The sequence below is a fragment of the Arvicanthis niloticus genome, chromosome 26 (assembly GCF_011762505.2).
Source record: "Arvicanthis niloticus isolate mArvNil1 chromosome 26, mArvNil1.pat.X, whole genome shotgun sequence".
Taxonomy (NCBI): Eukaryota; Metazoa; Chordata; class Mammalia; order Rodentia; family Muridae; genus Arvicanthis; species Arvicanthis niloticus.
The window spans coordinates 17855343-17872144 of record NC_133434.1 but is presented as its reverse complement, the minus strand read 5'-3'; the positions used below and the strand labels follow the sequence as shown (position 1 = coordinate 17872144).

At 42.3% G+C, this 16802-nt stretch overlaps 1 protein-coding gene across 17 annotated transcripts in view; it reads left to right on the top strand.

Moving 5' to 3' along the window:
* Ncam1 (neural cell adhesion molecule 1) overlaps window positions 1-16802 on the top strand; it is a 293603-nt gene that overhangs the window by 235143 nt on the left and 41658 nt on the right. For 9 of the 17 annotated variants that reach the window (XM_076925111.1, XM_076925106.1, XM_076925110.1 and 6 more), the window contains exons 6-8: window positions 225-342; window positions 774-946; window positions 7523-7665. In XM_076925111.1, coding sequence (XP_076781226.1) covers window positions 225-342; window positions 774-946; window positions 7523-7665 — 434 coding nt within the window. Of the gene's footprint in view, window positions 1-224; window positions 343-773; window positions 947-7522; window positions 7666-13610; window positions 13641-16802 lie in introns of all 17 variants that reach the window. The other 8 variants (XM_076925108.1, XM_076925102.1, XM_076925101.1 and 5 more) reach the window with 1 other exon arrangement.

Here is a 16802-nt window from a genome sequence, read left to right as displayed (position 1 = left end):
CTTAAAAACAATAATGCATGTTTGTGGGAAAATTTTTGTTCAGTTTACATTAATTATTTAGAATACCATGTGAGTTTAGATGCCTCCACTAACACTCTAGACATCCAGGACTGTTAATGCTCAGGTGGCGACACTGCCACTGAAGACCCCCAAATGCCTTTTCTCGGGGCCATCCGGTTCTTTTGAGATTTGTACAACCACCCTGACATCCTTCTTTCCTTCAGTACCACCCACTGTCCAGGCCAGACAGAGTATCGTGAATGCCACTGCCAACCTGGGCCAGTCTGTCACCTTGGTGTGTGATGCTGATGGCTTCCCAGAGCCCACCATGAGCTGGACAAAGTAAGAAATTAGCACGTGCTTTGTGTTATGGGTGAGAGAAGAAGGCAATTCATAGCCCCACTGCCTGTGGGGTTTTCAGAAGCATGAGTGTGAGCTTCCTAAAGTACCAGGGTGAAGAATGGTTCTTTTCTAAGAAGTCCTCTTCCTCAGTGTCTTGATTATTCTTTAATTTTCAGACTTGTGGGAGCAGATACAGGTGTAGCTTTTGGTGCCTGTTCTATGAAATCTTTCTGAGTTCTGTCGATAGCCTTTGCACATACTCAAAAGATTGGGGAGAGGCATAAAATGCATATAACAAGAGATGCTACTCAGAAGTCTTTCCCTTTTATGTAGACTGAGCCTGTCCCCTTTTCATAGTGGGAAACGGTCAGAAAGGAACCTCTTCACCCCATGCTCAGAATCATCACCCTTTGCATCTCTGCACTGTGTAGGGATGGGGAACCCATAGAGAATGAGGAGGAAGATGATGAGAAGCACATCTTCAGTGATGACAGTTCTGAGCTGACCATCAGGAATGTGGACAAAAACGACGAGGCCGAATACGTCTGCATCGCTGAGAACAAGGCTGGCGAGCAGGATGCCTCCATCCACCTCAAGGTCTTTGGTAGGTACAGGCTAGTGCACGCCAAGGCTGTTCAGCCACAATTCCTCCTACTCGGCACATTCTATCCATCAAAAAGGCACACCCACAATCCCATGGCATGCATCCATAAAACAACCCTTAGGTACCTGCTCTGACACCTAAACTCCAGTCCAGGAAACCAGTTAGCCCTCTTCAGTAACACACAATCTCCTAGCTGGTCCTCTTGATCCTCAGATTGACCACCACAACAGGTCTTATCCACTTGTGGTAGCCAGAGTGCCTCAATGCCATTCCTCTCTTCAGTATCCCTTGCAACTAAGGTAAGCAACAGACTAAGCCCATGGCTCAATGCTGGTACCCTAGCTCCTGCCTTCTACTCTAGCCCCAACTTACCTTCACTCTGCTCCACAAAGAAGGCTCTCCAACCACACCAGCCTCCTGTCTGTCTCTGCCTCAGAATGAGCTAACTCCCTATTGTCAGAGGCATTGCCTTTGAGGCTCTTCTGCTTAAAGAATTGTTCTCTAAGACAGAACCACTCTGAGCAGCCTTCTTGTTATCATTATGCAGAGTTTAGCTCAAGTACATCTTCCCATGAACCCCTCACCAGTCTGACACCCCTATCCCAGCTACTGACCACCTTCAGGACTCCAGGACTTGCTGTCTTCTCCATACACCTGAAAGTCCCTGAACTAATGCTCTTGACATGTTTGTTTGAGGGATTGTTTATCTCCAGTCTCCATCAGCATTCAAAGCGTACTGGGAGCATACTGGCTGTCTTATACGTTGCTTTATCCTCTAAACAGCTCCAGACTCATGCTGCCGTGGTAAATATCAGCGCCTGGTTAGTTGGTTCACCTTTTTTTTCCCTCCTCTATTGGCCTGTGTGCCAGTGTCATAGAAAGTGACAGAAAAAGCTTTCATGTCTTCATCTACTTTGTCTTGATGAGTTCTGCAAATTTCCAGGTGTTTCAGTTGAACTGCATTTTGGGCCTCCTTGTGCAAAAAAGGGATTTGTTGCGAAGAAAGGTGGACCCTAATGGCTCTGAAAAGTCTCGGCTTATTTGTCTAAGAAGCACAGTTCAACTGCTGCATTGTAGACCATGCTGGTTAGACAGAGGCTGGAGCGACCTCTCTGGTTCATGTCCTTCAACCTAGGAGACAGTGTTGGGACCTGCTTGTTTAGTCTGATGGGGAGAACTGTATGTAAACACACTTTGAAAAAATTGGGTGCTTTATGCCAATAGCCCTGATAATCGCAGATGAGACTCTTTTTGTTCATTGATGACGCTTGGATCTACAAGTAGGTTCTACAAAAAAAGAACATGAAACTCCATAAAAACATGCCTGTATATATGTGTGTGCACATGTTTGTGTGTATATGTGTGTGCAGCTGCACATGGATGAACATGAGGATGGAAACCAAAGGTGTGTCGTTCCTCATGCATCAGATCCTTCTTTGGGAAGACTAGGGCCTCATAAGTTGGTGCTTGCTAATTCAGCTAGGCTATCCAGCAGCAAGATTGAGAGGTCTGCCTTTCTTCACCTCCCCAGATGCTGGGATTACAAGTATGGCCGACTATGCCCAGGTTTTTTTTAATGTGGTTCTGAGGTTCAGACTAAGATCCTCATGTTTGCAAAGGAAACACCTCACTAAATGAACTGTCTTCCAAGCCCATAAAACAAAACATTCCTGATGCTGTTTTCTCTATACTTCAGGTTAATCTACCCTACCCCCATCATTCTGTTTTCTAGATTTAGAGAAGGGCAGACGCACCTGTTAATTTGTTCTTTCATTTAAGATATATCAAGCACCTTTGCAGCTAGATAGAGCGGCTGGGGAGATCAGAATTGAACTGTGAGAAGACCCAAGATAGAGATAAACATATAAGCATACAAAAGAGAATAATTAGTGTCAATCAGCACTATCCATTTGAGTGTTTACTGTGAATTCAGTCATTGCTGAGTTTAAAATAAAATTTCATGGAGTCTATTCCTGTCAGTAGATTTGCAGGCATGTGTATATTTCCAATACTGACATTTTTAAATGACAGCCCCCTATAATGACTCCATAGCAACAGCATGATGATGCTTTATAGGAAAAGATTTCCTATGTGGCATCAGTTAGTCACCAAACTGATGCACAGCTTGAAATATAGAACGGTGGGACAAGTGCTTTGGGCATTTCTTGCCCTAGGCAGAGTTGAGAAAAACACACTGTGTTGCATGTGAGCAGCTGTGGACAGGCCTCTCTGCCTGTTTGACTTACATCTATGCCTCCAGCACCTAAGACAGTTAGCAGAAGCAGTTGAATAATTGAAGGAATTTGTTCATTTAACTGAAGCATGACCCAGGTCCTACGGAGATGATCCTGGGATCAAGTTAGCCTCAGTTGTCTCTAGAAACCTTTTGAAGCATTCTCCCCATACAGTAACAATCACAGTGCCCAGCACAGATGGAGCATTTTTTCAGTGCCATGCCACAGAACCACAAATCAGACTTGCTGAGCCTCATCAGAGTCCTTTGAGGTAGTCCAGTTCTTCCTGTTCTACAACTGTCACAGGGAGCTCAGGTGCTCCTTCTAAGGAGCCGTGATGTTGGCTTCTTGGTCCATACCCTGGAATAGCAGTGATGGCTAAATCTCCATACAGCCAATGGGCACCTGTGCTGAATCTGCATGGCCTAGGGAATGGATGGGAATGTGAGAGAGAGCACTCTGTCCCTTGACCACCATGCTGCTCAAGGATTCTCTAGATGTTTTCCACTTGTAAGCACTTTTTACCTGAGAAATGTTTAAACAGCCTCATTTTAAATCTGTGGTTTCGGTACACATGATTTTCCACTGATTGAAAATTGAAAGCACATTTGCATACCAATGAGATGGGCATACTTGTTTATTTAATAAAGAATTAAATCTTGGCTGACTATCTGATATGACTGGACACAGAATATCTTCAATGTTCTTCGGAGTTGCTTGATGTTTTTGTTTTATAATCATCAAGGCTGAGAACACTACTTTGCATAAATACACAGTACAAAATGGCAGAAATTTGTTTAGGACCATTTCAGAAATTGTTGGAAATTCTTTCTCCAATCCCAAGCCAAAACTCATTGAATAATTTTTCTGTGAAACTCATGTCAGCAACTCAAATAGCAATTTTTAAAATCAAGCATTCTAACACAATACTATCCAAAGACACACTAATTTGATACTTACATGCTGAGGAATGGTGGTAGGAAAATATTTGAAGTCGTTGTTTTACATAATTAAGCCATTATGTTTCTGTAAGAGCAGAAAACTTTGCATGTGTAGTAAAAACACTACAATTCATAACTTACAATGGTCTTGAATCTGATCCGAGGCTTTGCAGCCAGTGTTTGTTGGCATTGTGTGATAGGACAGCGTATACATGCTGAGTGTTCAGAACCAAGGCTGCAGTGACTTCACTCGATACATCATAGGCAAACACTGCCAGAAGCAACTTAGATTCTTTACGCGTTTGAATTCGTTTCTGGGGTTTTCTTTTTCTTTTTCTTTTTCTTTTTCTTTTTCTTTTTCTTTTCCTTTTCCTTTTCCTTTTTTATGTCCAGGAACATTATACAATTGCCAAACTTTGTGACCTCTGCTTTGCAATTGTGTGACTTCATAGGTCCATAATGCAGCAGCTAAGAAGCTGCTCTGTGGAACATCCCAGCTCTAGAATGGCCGAAAGAGAAGAGCTCTTGATTCTCTTCCAGGACCCTTTGGTGGCAATGATTGACTGAGGCAGGAAGGACAGGTAGCAAATGAGGGGTCAGGTGGGGCCATGGGACAATAATCAGGATGGATTAAGGCCCAGGAGAAGTGGCAAGGACAAGAGAAAATAGGATAGGATGAAGAACCAGGCAAGGCAGGATTTGTCTCCCCAGTCTTTGTCCTAAATGAACAAATACATCCCTATATCCCTATATTCCTGCATTCCGGATCCCTGCATCTCTACATCCCTGCATCTCTGCATCTTTACATCCCTGCATCCATGCATTGATGCATCCCTGTATCCCCGTATCCCTGCATTCCTGTATCCCTGCATCCCTCTATCCCGGCATCTCTGCATCCCTACATCCATGCATCCCTGCATCCATGCATCCTCTATCCCTGTATCCCTGCATCCCTGTATCCCTGCATCTCTGCATCCCAGAATCCATGCATCCCTGTATCCCTGCATCTCTGCATTCCTGCATCTCTGCATCCCTACATCCATGCATCCCTGCATCTCTGTATCCCTGTATCCCTGAATCCCTGTATCCTTGCATCTCTGCATCCCTACATCCATGCATCCCTATATCCCTGCATCCATGCATCCCTGTATCCATGCATCCCTGCATCTCTGTATCCCTGTATCCCTGCATCCCTGTATCCTTGCATCTCTGCATCCCAGAATCCATGCATCCCTATATCCCTGCATCCATGCATCCCTGTATCCCTGCATCTCTGCATCCCTACATCCATGCATTCCTGCATCTCTGCATTCCTACATTCATGCATCCCTGCATCCATGCATCCCTATATCCCTGCATCCATGTATCCATGCATCCCTCCCCATGTATCTGTACCTCACACATACACCACCATTTCTTCCCCAATACTATTAGACTGTTCTCTATACACTACAGTGGAGCAAGCAAAAGAGATGGCTGGGCTTTTAGCAAGGTCAACAAGGAAGTCATGGACCCATAGCAATTGCATCAGACCCAGAATCAGGATCTTTCACAATGCCACGAAAAGAACTCATCCAGCCTTCTTGAACTCCTGCTTCTCTCCCTTCTATCTCCTTTCTCCTTTCTCTCCTCCTCCTATTGGTCTCTCTTCCATTAGTTGAGACAACTAGTATGAGGGTCAGAGAGCCTGGTAAAAAGGGGCTGGCTGGTTAGTAGATTTTCTTCACTCTCTACCCCTTCCCTTATAAATTGGTTCCATGGGCCATCCCTGAGGTGGATTAAGAAGCTCAGCAGTAGCAAAGCTTTGTGGTGTTGAAGAGGAAAGAGATCTACACTGTGGGTAGCAAAGGAGAGATCAGAAGTCGTTCTTTACCTGATCCCTGTAACTAAAGCAGCACTTGAGGCTGATGGCAAGAGACCACCAGAGGGCTAAAGGAGAAAGTCAGAGGCAAGCAGAGGCCACACCTATCTCAAAACAAGGTGTAGGGAGCCTAGAGATTCAACTCATATTTTTACCTTTATTGGTTTTACTTTATTTTACCCTCTAAAAGTAAATATTTGATACTAACAAATCTTCATTCCATACGGTGTACACTGTTGGCTTCTACAAGGCATCATTATCCAGATAAGACATAAAGTCTTCCTACAGAAAGCTTCATCCAGAGGTGATGGACTCCATCATCCCCACATCATCTTGCCATCCTGAATTAACATTTGTCTGTGTACCACCCATGAGAAAACAATTTTCTCAGCATCCTGTGGTAACTTGAGGAAGCCACTTATACCATTCAGGTGATTTTATCTGGAAGCAGTCCATTTGTCAGATACCTATTATTTGTTGGAGTAACATGGGAGACTTCAAGACATATGTCTTCAGGACATATTTTCTTAGCTGACTTGCAGTGACTATGAATTCAGATATAAAAGAAGTGTAGTGATTTCAAAAGCCACCTGTCATCGTGGCTTTGTGTCTCTCTTGCCTCGCCTTTCTCTCTAGTATAGTGAGATAAGTTATTTGTGCAGACTTATCGGTTCTCTTCTATGGAATGTTCAGCAATTTCTGAGTATAATTGTTTTAAATTAGGAAAATTCAATTTCGCCTAATGTTTTCACATTTCACTCAGCGTTGGAATGCATGTGTTCCTTGCATTACTCTAGACATTTGGAAAATGAACTGAGCTCAGCTTCTTCCCTCCCTGCTGTTAGCCTACCCTGCAGCATGTGACCAAAGCCTCTAAAATGGCTTCTGCTTGAGGTTTTATTCACTGTAGAGTTCCTCCTGGACTAACCTTTTTGGGGTTCAGTGACCACTCCATGGCTCTGATGAAATTCTACCCATGAGCTTCAGTGGCTTCTGTGTACATTTCTAGCTGCTGAAGCTTGTCCTCCTGTCCCATAAAACACCTCTCCCTCTATCTATCTATCTATCTATCTATCTATCTATCTATCTATCTATATCAATCTATTTATCTGTCTATCTATCTATCCATCATTACCATCCTTTCTTACCACTCCCTTCCTACCTACCCCCTCTCTCCGTTTACTCTTCTGCTTTTCTTTGAGAAGTTTTCTGGGCTTAGAATAACTTCATTCCACCCAGATTTGCTGGAAACCTTATGGCCCAGCCCCAAGCCACCTCCACGTGAAGGCTTGAGGCAGGGTAGGCCCCTTCTGGAGCAGAACTCAAGCACTTTACTGACTGTATAGTCCAGAGAATGTGTCTATGATTGTCATTTCAGTGTTATCAGAACCCTTGGGAGTACAGGTCTGTATCTCCCACTGTATCTAGAATTGAGCCTTACATTTAGCAAATAAGAAAACTCTAAATGGGTGCGTGTCATCACGTAAATCCTAAAAGCTAAATAACCAGGTAACTCATCAAATTTTTTTTTTCTTTTCAGCAAAGCCCAAAATCACCTATGTAGAGAATCAGACAGCCATGGAACTAGAAGAGCAAGTCACTCTGACCTGCGAGGCCTCTGGAGACCCCATCCCCTCCATCACCTGGAGAACGTCTACCCGAAACATCAGCAGTGAAGAAAAGGTACAACATCGCCCCAAAAGTCTTAGGGCTATGGGATGCAGACTTGAAGTACCTCAAGTCTACCCTATGCCCAGTTCCCTTTGGCACATGGGAAGATGGGATGGGGGCCACACGTAGCCATTGCAGGTCCTGCAGCTTCCCTCTGCCAGCCTGCCTGGTTGTGGTCTACTCAACACCTTCTTGCATTGGGATGGGCACTGTTCCCTGCATTGATAGACAGGGGTGTGTTGGTAGTGGGCCTGGTCAAGTTAGATGTTCTTGGGAGGAGGCAGTAGTGAATTTCTGACCCAGGCTTGTGGAGCTGTGAGGAACCAGGACAAGCGAGGTTCTGGGGCACCAGGTGATGTTTTCATCAGCTCAGGTACACCCAGGAAAGTATCTTCCAGAAACAACAGGGATCAGAATGAGTCTATTAATTCTCTTCCTCTTGTCTCATATACTCATGCTGTATGCACTCTGTGCACAAAAGCTTGGTTGCCTTTGTGTCTGCCTGTATTCTTGGTCACATTTGGACTCCATTTTGTCCTAAAGGCAAAAATAATTAGCAGTTTCTACATGATGGTTCTTACACCTGGGTTCTGTAATACATTCGCCAAAGTTGAGAACATGGTAGTAAATCCCTGTCAAGTTAAAAATGCCCAAGAACATTTAGCTTTAAGGTGCATGAAGCCACTGGAAAGCCATCTTTATTAGTGGCAATATATAAATATTGGGGTGACCACACCATATCATGCAGCCATTTGCTGTGGAGCAGGCTGAGAATCAAAAAGAAAGGGCTTCCATGGAGAGCAGTGTAGATCTTGTTAGGACAAGCAACACAGTGGAACACACAGCCCTAAATTCAATCCGAAGCACTTCATAAAGGAAAAAATTATTGGTTTTTATGGCACCTCTTCAGTATTATGTTGCATCTCCTGTAGTAATAAGCTTTGTTTTAGTTGGCCGAAGCTCAGTTACCTACTCAGGAGTAATAGCCTTAGCCGGAAAAAGTCTGTATAATGGATTGCCTATCGAACCAGAATGTCAAACGTGATAGATATGCATGCTTCTGCCTAGCCAGAGGAAATCTCTAAAACAAACTGAAATAGAGCCAAAGGGGATGGAATTAAGAAGCAGGGCTAAAACTGGAATTTGCATTTGAGGAATTGACTTCTGCCTCGGTAACAGAAAACAAAGTTAAATCTAAAGGCACCAAAAGCACCATTCCAAATCTCCCATACCACTATTCCCAAGGTTTATACCCAGAGTTGAATCCAATTTTATCAAAAACTCAACTGAGGAACTGCTAAATATTTTTGAAACTCGCATACGCTGTTTGATCTGCAAAAGTCAGCTAAATTAAGAAGCAGGGTATTCACTTTGATAATTCCTTTATCAACACTTAGTACATTCCCAGCTAAGATTTCAGCTCCCTTTGTATGTCTCGTGGATCCAATGTACATTTCAGGGCTTAATCCACATGGCCACTGCTTGACCAGTCTTTCTATATTAGATTTCAAAGTAGATTTGTCCAAGTGACCCAGTGTGTATCCCTGACCTACAGTGAAGGACAAAAACATCTATTTCAGATGAACGACGTTTTTAAGTTCTGTGTCATTTCTAGAAATAGCTCAACAGTTAAACTAGACAAGAAGGATTACGAAGATTTGTGCCTACTTGGGGTTTACTTTAATAGGTTGGCGCTTCTGGCCTGTATCTCCGATTTCATTTCTATAAAATGAGAATAAATAGCTAGGAGCTAATAAGCACTCATTCTCCCTAAATATTGAGACTGAAGCTATTAGAAAAGACCATTTCCAGCCCCGTTGAGACTGATTTCTTTTAACAACTCAGTTTTTTCTATCGCTCATGTCTTGATCTGAGATGGCTATTCAATCCCAGCACAGATGAGAGCACAGCTTCTTTTACTGCAGAGTAGCTTCAGGTTTGCTGGAAGTGGCATTTATGGAGCACAAGTCAGTCCCTGTCAGAAGAAATCCTCCAAATAGGTCCAATGATGCTGTCATATTAATGTATTTACTTAAATAAAACCGTATGAGATAAGATTTGCCACTTCCACTGATTAAATATTGACATCAAAGAAGCTGCCAATCTGCTATTGTAGATGATTAGAAATGGTAAAGCATGGTCTGTCTGTGAGCAGGTCGAATTCTAGCCCAAATCATGTTCACTATGGCAACTTCCACTCACATTCTTTCCCACCTATAGTTGCATTATATATAATTATGTATGGAGATCACCTGCACCATTGAATTACAGGCATGGAAGAAAGCTATAAAGTCCAGGATGCTTTGCCAGGCAAGTCACACGAGTACCAATTTATCTAATGAGTGAAATAAATAAGCCCCTTGAGAGTTAAATTCCATCGAACTGCAGGTTAGGTTATGTGGTTCCACCTGATGCCCTTCCTAGCATCCCTGTCAGGTCACTCAGCCTCTGTCAGACACATGACACATGATGGCTACATTATCACAAGGGACTTTCTTTCTCCTTCCATTGCTCAAAACCCTCCACCTCTGTCACTCAGCATCTGAGTCACTGAAACAGAAGCTGCTGCCCTTCTGTCTTCCTTTTAGCACACCACACACACACACACACACACACACACACACACAGTTTTCCACTGTTTCTCCTACGTCATGATTTCCATATCCTCTACCCTGCTAGTTGTCCTATACATCAAGAGCATCACTTCACTAGCACTCAGTAAAATCTTACCCTCCCCTGGTAACCTGAACAGATCCCAGTGAGGTTGTCATCTTGACCCAGTTACCGTCATGTAGTCAAAGCAGTGTTAGCCCTTGAGTCCTGTCATATCATGGTCACCTAGACTTTATAGGTCTGTACCTGAACTGCATGTAGGCCACTTATCTTCTTCCTAGTCTTATGAAATTGATTGCTTAAGCAACTATGCAGGATTTTTTTATGTATGTTATTTATTACAGCTTTGTTTCTTGGCCACAGTCATTTGGCCATTTGGGACTCTCCCTTCACTGGAACTGTCCTATGCATTGAAAGTTATCTGACATTTCCAAATACCAGTAGCCAATTGTAAGCATTACTAAAACACTCCCTGGTTGGAGAACTACTATATCAGACCATTTTTTCAATCAGGATTAACTGTTCAAGGGAACTTTACTCACAAGTCTGGAACTTGGAGTACTTCCTCTCAGATGAGTGCACTCATGTTATATCTGTTTGTTTAAATGTTTAATGAGGTAGAGCAGCCAATGGTGACCCTAGCTTTAAGCATGAAGTTCAAGTGCTGGTAATGGAGTAGCTTTCCCAATGTAGCTACCACATGACATTTGTGTTATCATTGTTTCCAGCCTTGTGTGAATCCTTATTCAAAAGATCTGAGTCACTGATGAAAATATGGATTTGGACAAGGTCCGTGTTCAGAGACCTCAGATTCCTTCCAAGTCCGTAGCTCAGAAAGTGATGGACTTGATGTCATGGTGCAACAGTGCTCCTGTGTAATCCTGGTAGCTTTTGTTGGAGGTTCAGCAAGGAATATAAGTGGATTAAAGCAGCTTTGTCTTTCACATCACTGATTGACAATATGCTGCCCTTCTCATTGGAAGAGGGAAGCAAGGATTTAGTAGCAACCTACTAATAGATATCAGAATTGTTCTTCCTTATAAAAAGGAAGATGGAATGAATCCAAATTGAGTATAGTCACACCATACCCTTAATTATGTCTCTGGGTCAAGTCTCATCAACCCATTAAGTTTCAGCAAGTGGAGTTGGTTTAGGTCAGCAACTATGAGTAGCTAGTGTGTTTGCTTGGATGATTGAGATCAGTGAGGTAGACCAGATATCCAAAAGTTTATCTATTTCCTAGCAATCATTGATCACCTGAGGAAAAAAAGAGAAAAGTAAATACCAGTATGGGTTAGTCGTCACATGTGTGTGGAGGTGTTTGTGATACTTTAGAAAGTTACACATCTGTCTTGTGTCATTCCTCATTCTATACAGATTCATTTTAATTATTACCAAGTGTTTGGGTGTTCACACATTGAGTGAGACCCAGGGATTATGATCTGTATACTCAATCACTGGCAGAATAAAAGATATCCATCCATCACTTGCTATTAGAACATCTCTGGGCTTTGAGATGTCTCTATAGAAAGAATATGGATTCTTCTCTATTAAGGAATAAGAAGGGTGGGGAGCTAAGATTGGAAGAGACAGAGAGGACGTGTGAGAAGCACCTTGTGAGCCTCAAGTCTCAGGCTGACAGAGTGTCCACAAGTAAGAGAGATCTTTTGACATTCTGAATTCTTTTGAAGCCCAACCTTTCTTTTCACTTGGGAGAAATCTTGATTGGGTACAAGCCAAGTGCCCACTTTCAAACATCAGGAAATGTTTTGCATAGCATGATCAGAGCCTGATCTGTCTATGCTATGGGCAGATATATAGAGAGAATGCTTAATATGAGCATAGAAGGGCTTTGTTTTAACTTGTATACATATAAACTACTAGATATGTGTATGTAACAGCAAAAGGAAGTATTGAAACAACCAAAATCTAGCAACATTTGCAGCATAATAATCATAGCCTGATTTATTTCCAACATATATAGATTTGAATGTAAGATTGCCTTTGAGTGGGCCACACCACCAAATTTTTAGAGTCAGGACAGATATTTGCTGCATTCCACCAGGCACAGAGGGAAGAATCAGGCTACTAGAAATGTGTGTCCCTAGCAACAGCTTATTTTAAAAGCCACAGAATGCTGTTAGTTTGGGACTGAGACAGTGAAGAATCCAATTTGAAAATAAACAACCGTATATGATATAGTACCATTTAAAAAAAACAAAACAACAACAAAAAAACAGAAGTCCTGATTGACACAGCACTGGCAGGTGAAAAATGAGCTTTAAAGCATTGTAGAACTGGCAACTCTAGCTGACGTGTTGGGCCACCATGACCTTAGTCTGTGCATGTTCTTTGTTCTCACTTCTTCCTTCATCCCAGCACCACGTGATGTGCCCCAATGTTTCACTCTCTCTGTCGCACCAAAGTGCCTTGCATTTAGTGGACTTACTGTTTGCTAACTCGTCTGCATTCACTGTTTCTGGCACCATTTCTGTCCTTTGCCATCTGAACATCAGGGACAGTCAGTCAGGAATGCCACCCAATGGGGGGGAAAAAACTAACAGAGTTTGAAAACAGAGTAGAAAATTATGTACAGGAAAATCAAATCTATACCATACCTGAACAGAAAGTTCCCCAGATCTTCGTGAGCACGAGTTTTCTCACTCTTTCATGAGTGGCATGTTGGATAAAGAAGGTCCATGCTTCCATCCAAATGCCGTTTGGGACCTTCTGACTTTAAGCACTAAGGCCCCAGTATCATCACCCAGCATTTAGCATTCTCAAAGCTTCCTGACCCATAATCTCAAAGACTTCATATCCTCACACTCGTATCTCTCTGCACGTGTTCTGTTCTCTCTCGATTTTTGTTTTTACAATCATTTTTAAGTAAATGCATGCTGAATTGTCAAATGCGTGAGCATTTAATGGCTTTAGTATATGTGTAATAATCTGTCTAAAACATTCAGAGGGGAAAAAAATCTACTCTTTAAGTAACTCTAGATTATTTGATAAGAACTGAGTGCCCTCAAATATTATGAAGACGGTTTAAGTTGCTCAGCATAGGAGGAGTTGAATATGTCTTCTGGTATATATATACAGGGTTTAGGATGCCTTCAACTTTGAATTTGGCATTTTAACATGCATAAGGTGGGGAGGGAGGTGAACATCAGCTAAGTTCTGAATTAAAATTGAGGGACAATCCTATCCTTGAAAGGGGAACCTTGAAATCTTTTTTTCTGAATTAAAAAGAAGCTGCATGTGCACGGAATGCAGAGGGAGTTCTCTAAAGCAACATGTGACATTTTACTGCCTTTTTGTTGTGTTTTATATCTTGTTCTCTCCAGGCATCGTGGACTCGACCAGAGAAGCAAGAGGTATAGCTTACCTGACCACTAGCCAGTCTCTAGCTCTGAAAGCATTTCAGTTTAACTCACCATCACCGTTAATAACCAGACTTGCTAACCTAGTGAGCACTTTAGGTAGATTAAAGATTAGGTTCATAGCAGTAGACATCACCTAGCAATAGTGTCATTTTTTACAATGAGCAAGCAAGCTGTGTTGGGAGTGGAGGAACAAATCTTTATTATTTTCTAAAACGAGACCTTATTCTCTTGCTGGTGCTGGTAAAATCATACCCAGGTAATTATATTGATAGACATAAATTGCCCCAATTCCCAAGCCAGGCATTTTGGGAAAAAAATAAAAGAAGAAATTTTTTTTTTTTAATTCTCATCTGGTGTCTGTGGCTTTGGACCATAAAGTCATAGAGTGAGTGACCTAAAACCCACTCAGCCCTTCCCTTTCCAGCTCAACTCATCTTGTTGCTCACTTACTTGATAATGACTGGCCTTTCACACTGCATTTCCTGTCAAACGCAACACCAAAGTCATCTCTCACCAGTGTCTCCAAATCGTTCAGTGTATCCGTTATCTTTATGGAGCATTAAATTTGTAAGATTGGGGTGATTTTGGCACAAATGGTTTTATGTTTTGTAATGTCCGTAGCATTTAGCCTTTGCAATTTCCCTGCCCACTCGCTTCAGTTTAGGTGACATGGGACTCGGGTTGAAAACCGAAGCTAAGCATTAACCTTTCTGTTTCATGTCATCATGCCCACCATTTTTTTAACCTGGTTTTGTAACTTCGAGTGACCAATTGTAACGTTAAAAACCAGTTGCCCTGGATCTAGGGAGGTATATCTCAGTCAGTAAAGGGCTTGCCACACAAGGACAAGGACTTGATATTGAGCCTTGGCACCCATGTTAGAAGCCAAGCAATGTGTTGTGGGCTTTTAATCTCAGCACTGGGAAGAAATAAACAGGTGGATCTATGGGGCTCATTGGCCAGCTAGCCTCACCTACTTAAGGAGCCCCGGATTCCTGTGAGAGACTCTTTCTTGAAAACCAAGGCTCCTGAAGAATGACACTTGGGTTTCATTTCTAACTTCCACATAGACATACGTGTACACACACACACAAACACAAACACCACACACATGCATACCACCTTTAGATGAGGTTCAAAAATATAACCTGTGAACCCTTTCTCTTAAAGTCCCTTTTGAATTTCTCCAAAACAAGCATTAATACCCCAAACAACCGTCACAGAAGAGGATTCAGTAGTCCAATAGACTCAATTTTGATTGAGTGAGTGTACCCTCTCAGTCTTTTGGGGTAGTAACCATTGATACATAACTCCTGTCTTTAGGTCATAGACATAAATATTGAATGCTGCTTAATATTTAAAAGTTGTCATTGGTCCCCTGGCAGGGACATTTATTTCCTCACCTGAACAGTCTGCCATGGTCAAATCTTGTTCATCGTAAGTTCATCTCTGTGATGTGTCTTCCTTGGTGGCATGGGGTCTGTAGTCAAGCATATGTCCCTACTGAAAGGCTTCCCTCCTGTGGCCTTGAAATCACTTAGTGCTGTCACAGCTGAGTGTTTTATTGGCCAAAAATTATGGCCCCATTGGCATTCAGGAAGGAGAAAAAGGGGGTAAATGATGGAGCCAACTTCCACAGCTACAGATCTTATTCTGCTGGCCTTGTACAACCACCACTGTCATTCTGATCTAGACTTGGCTTGGGAGATGCTGAAATCTATCAGGGAGCATTAAGGAGATGCTAAATGGATTATCATTATAAGTGGAAATAATAAGTTTACTCCTAGGAGAGCAGACTGCCCCCCACTTCACTTTCCAGCAGTATCTTTTATCTTGAATATTTCACTTTGGACACAATTGACTTCCAAGTGAAGGTTGCCCAGGGGCCTCAGAAGTTCCATTTTTCCCTATTTGACTCATTCAGAGATGAAGACCATAGGTCAGATGAGTGCACAGTGGGATTGTGTTACGGCCAGATTCATTCTGGATGCTCTGAAAGGCGTAGCACTTTTACTAAGAGAGAGAACTATTTTGATGAGAATAAGCAAAGTTACACATGTTATTTTAAAGAGTGAGAGAAGGAACTCCTTGCTGTAATATTCTTATTCCTCTTCTGTCTAAGCTCAGCTGCTCCCTCTGAGCGAGCCTCCGTGGTCAGCAGGACTTTTGGTTGAAGTGTCTAATGGGTGTATCCCTATTTCAGAAAAAATTATTTCAGGAGGAGATAACCCAATCACACAGGAGTCTATCAGTGTAACCTCTAAGAGGTGACTGGGTATCTGGCAAAGGGTCCTATCATCAAATATGCAAAAAGAGGAAATTCATACAGAAACTGTCTCCTTGTCTGATGACATCATTAAATGACAGAAATCACACAGGGAAGTGTAGGCAAGTAGACAGGTTTTTGAAATGAGCCAAAAAAAAAAAAAAAAAATATCCTGCAGCCTCTCTGAGCTCGTCCTCAGACATTTCTGACAAAGGCTGTTCCTATCTTGTTTTGTAGTAATATTCCTACTTGTGTGCTTCTCTCTGCCTTCTTTCTATGTGGACATGTCCTCTTGAATTCCTGAGAATTGTGTATATGGCAGTCTTGGGAAAAGCCTGATCTGTGTCACATAGACTCACAGTTCATTACAAGGTTGAAAAGACCCTGTGTGGACCTGGAGTCCTTTCTCCCTTCAATTCTGTTGTGAAAAAAAAAAAAAAAAAAAAAAAAGGAATGATGAGCAAACAGGCCAAATTTTTAGAGATAACAAGAATGACTTCACACTCTCAGTGTCCCTAATCCAGACTGATGGGTGAAGATTTTGTTTGACATATAAAAATAGCCACTAAGATGAACCACTATCAGCCTACAAGAAATGGAATCTAGCATCTCCAGTAAACTGTCTGTCTCTGGGCTCTCTGGGACAGTCTCCTGTCACCTCTCATTAATGTGAATCACTTCCTAGGATGCAGGTTCTTGATCAACAAGCCTCCTCTATGTACGGGGCATCCATCTCTGAGAAAAAAAAGAGCTACACACAGTTGTAAGCAGAGATGGTTTTCTTTTGTCCCTTCCTTCCCTTGTTGGAAGCATATTTTAGGCCCCAGATACAACTCAGAGAAGTGAAATAAACCTGATTCAAATAGTACAGGTTACTGAGGGAAAAT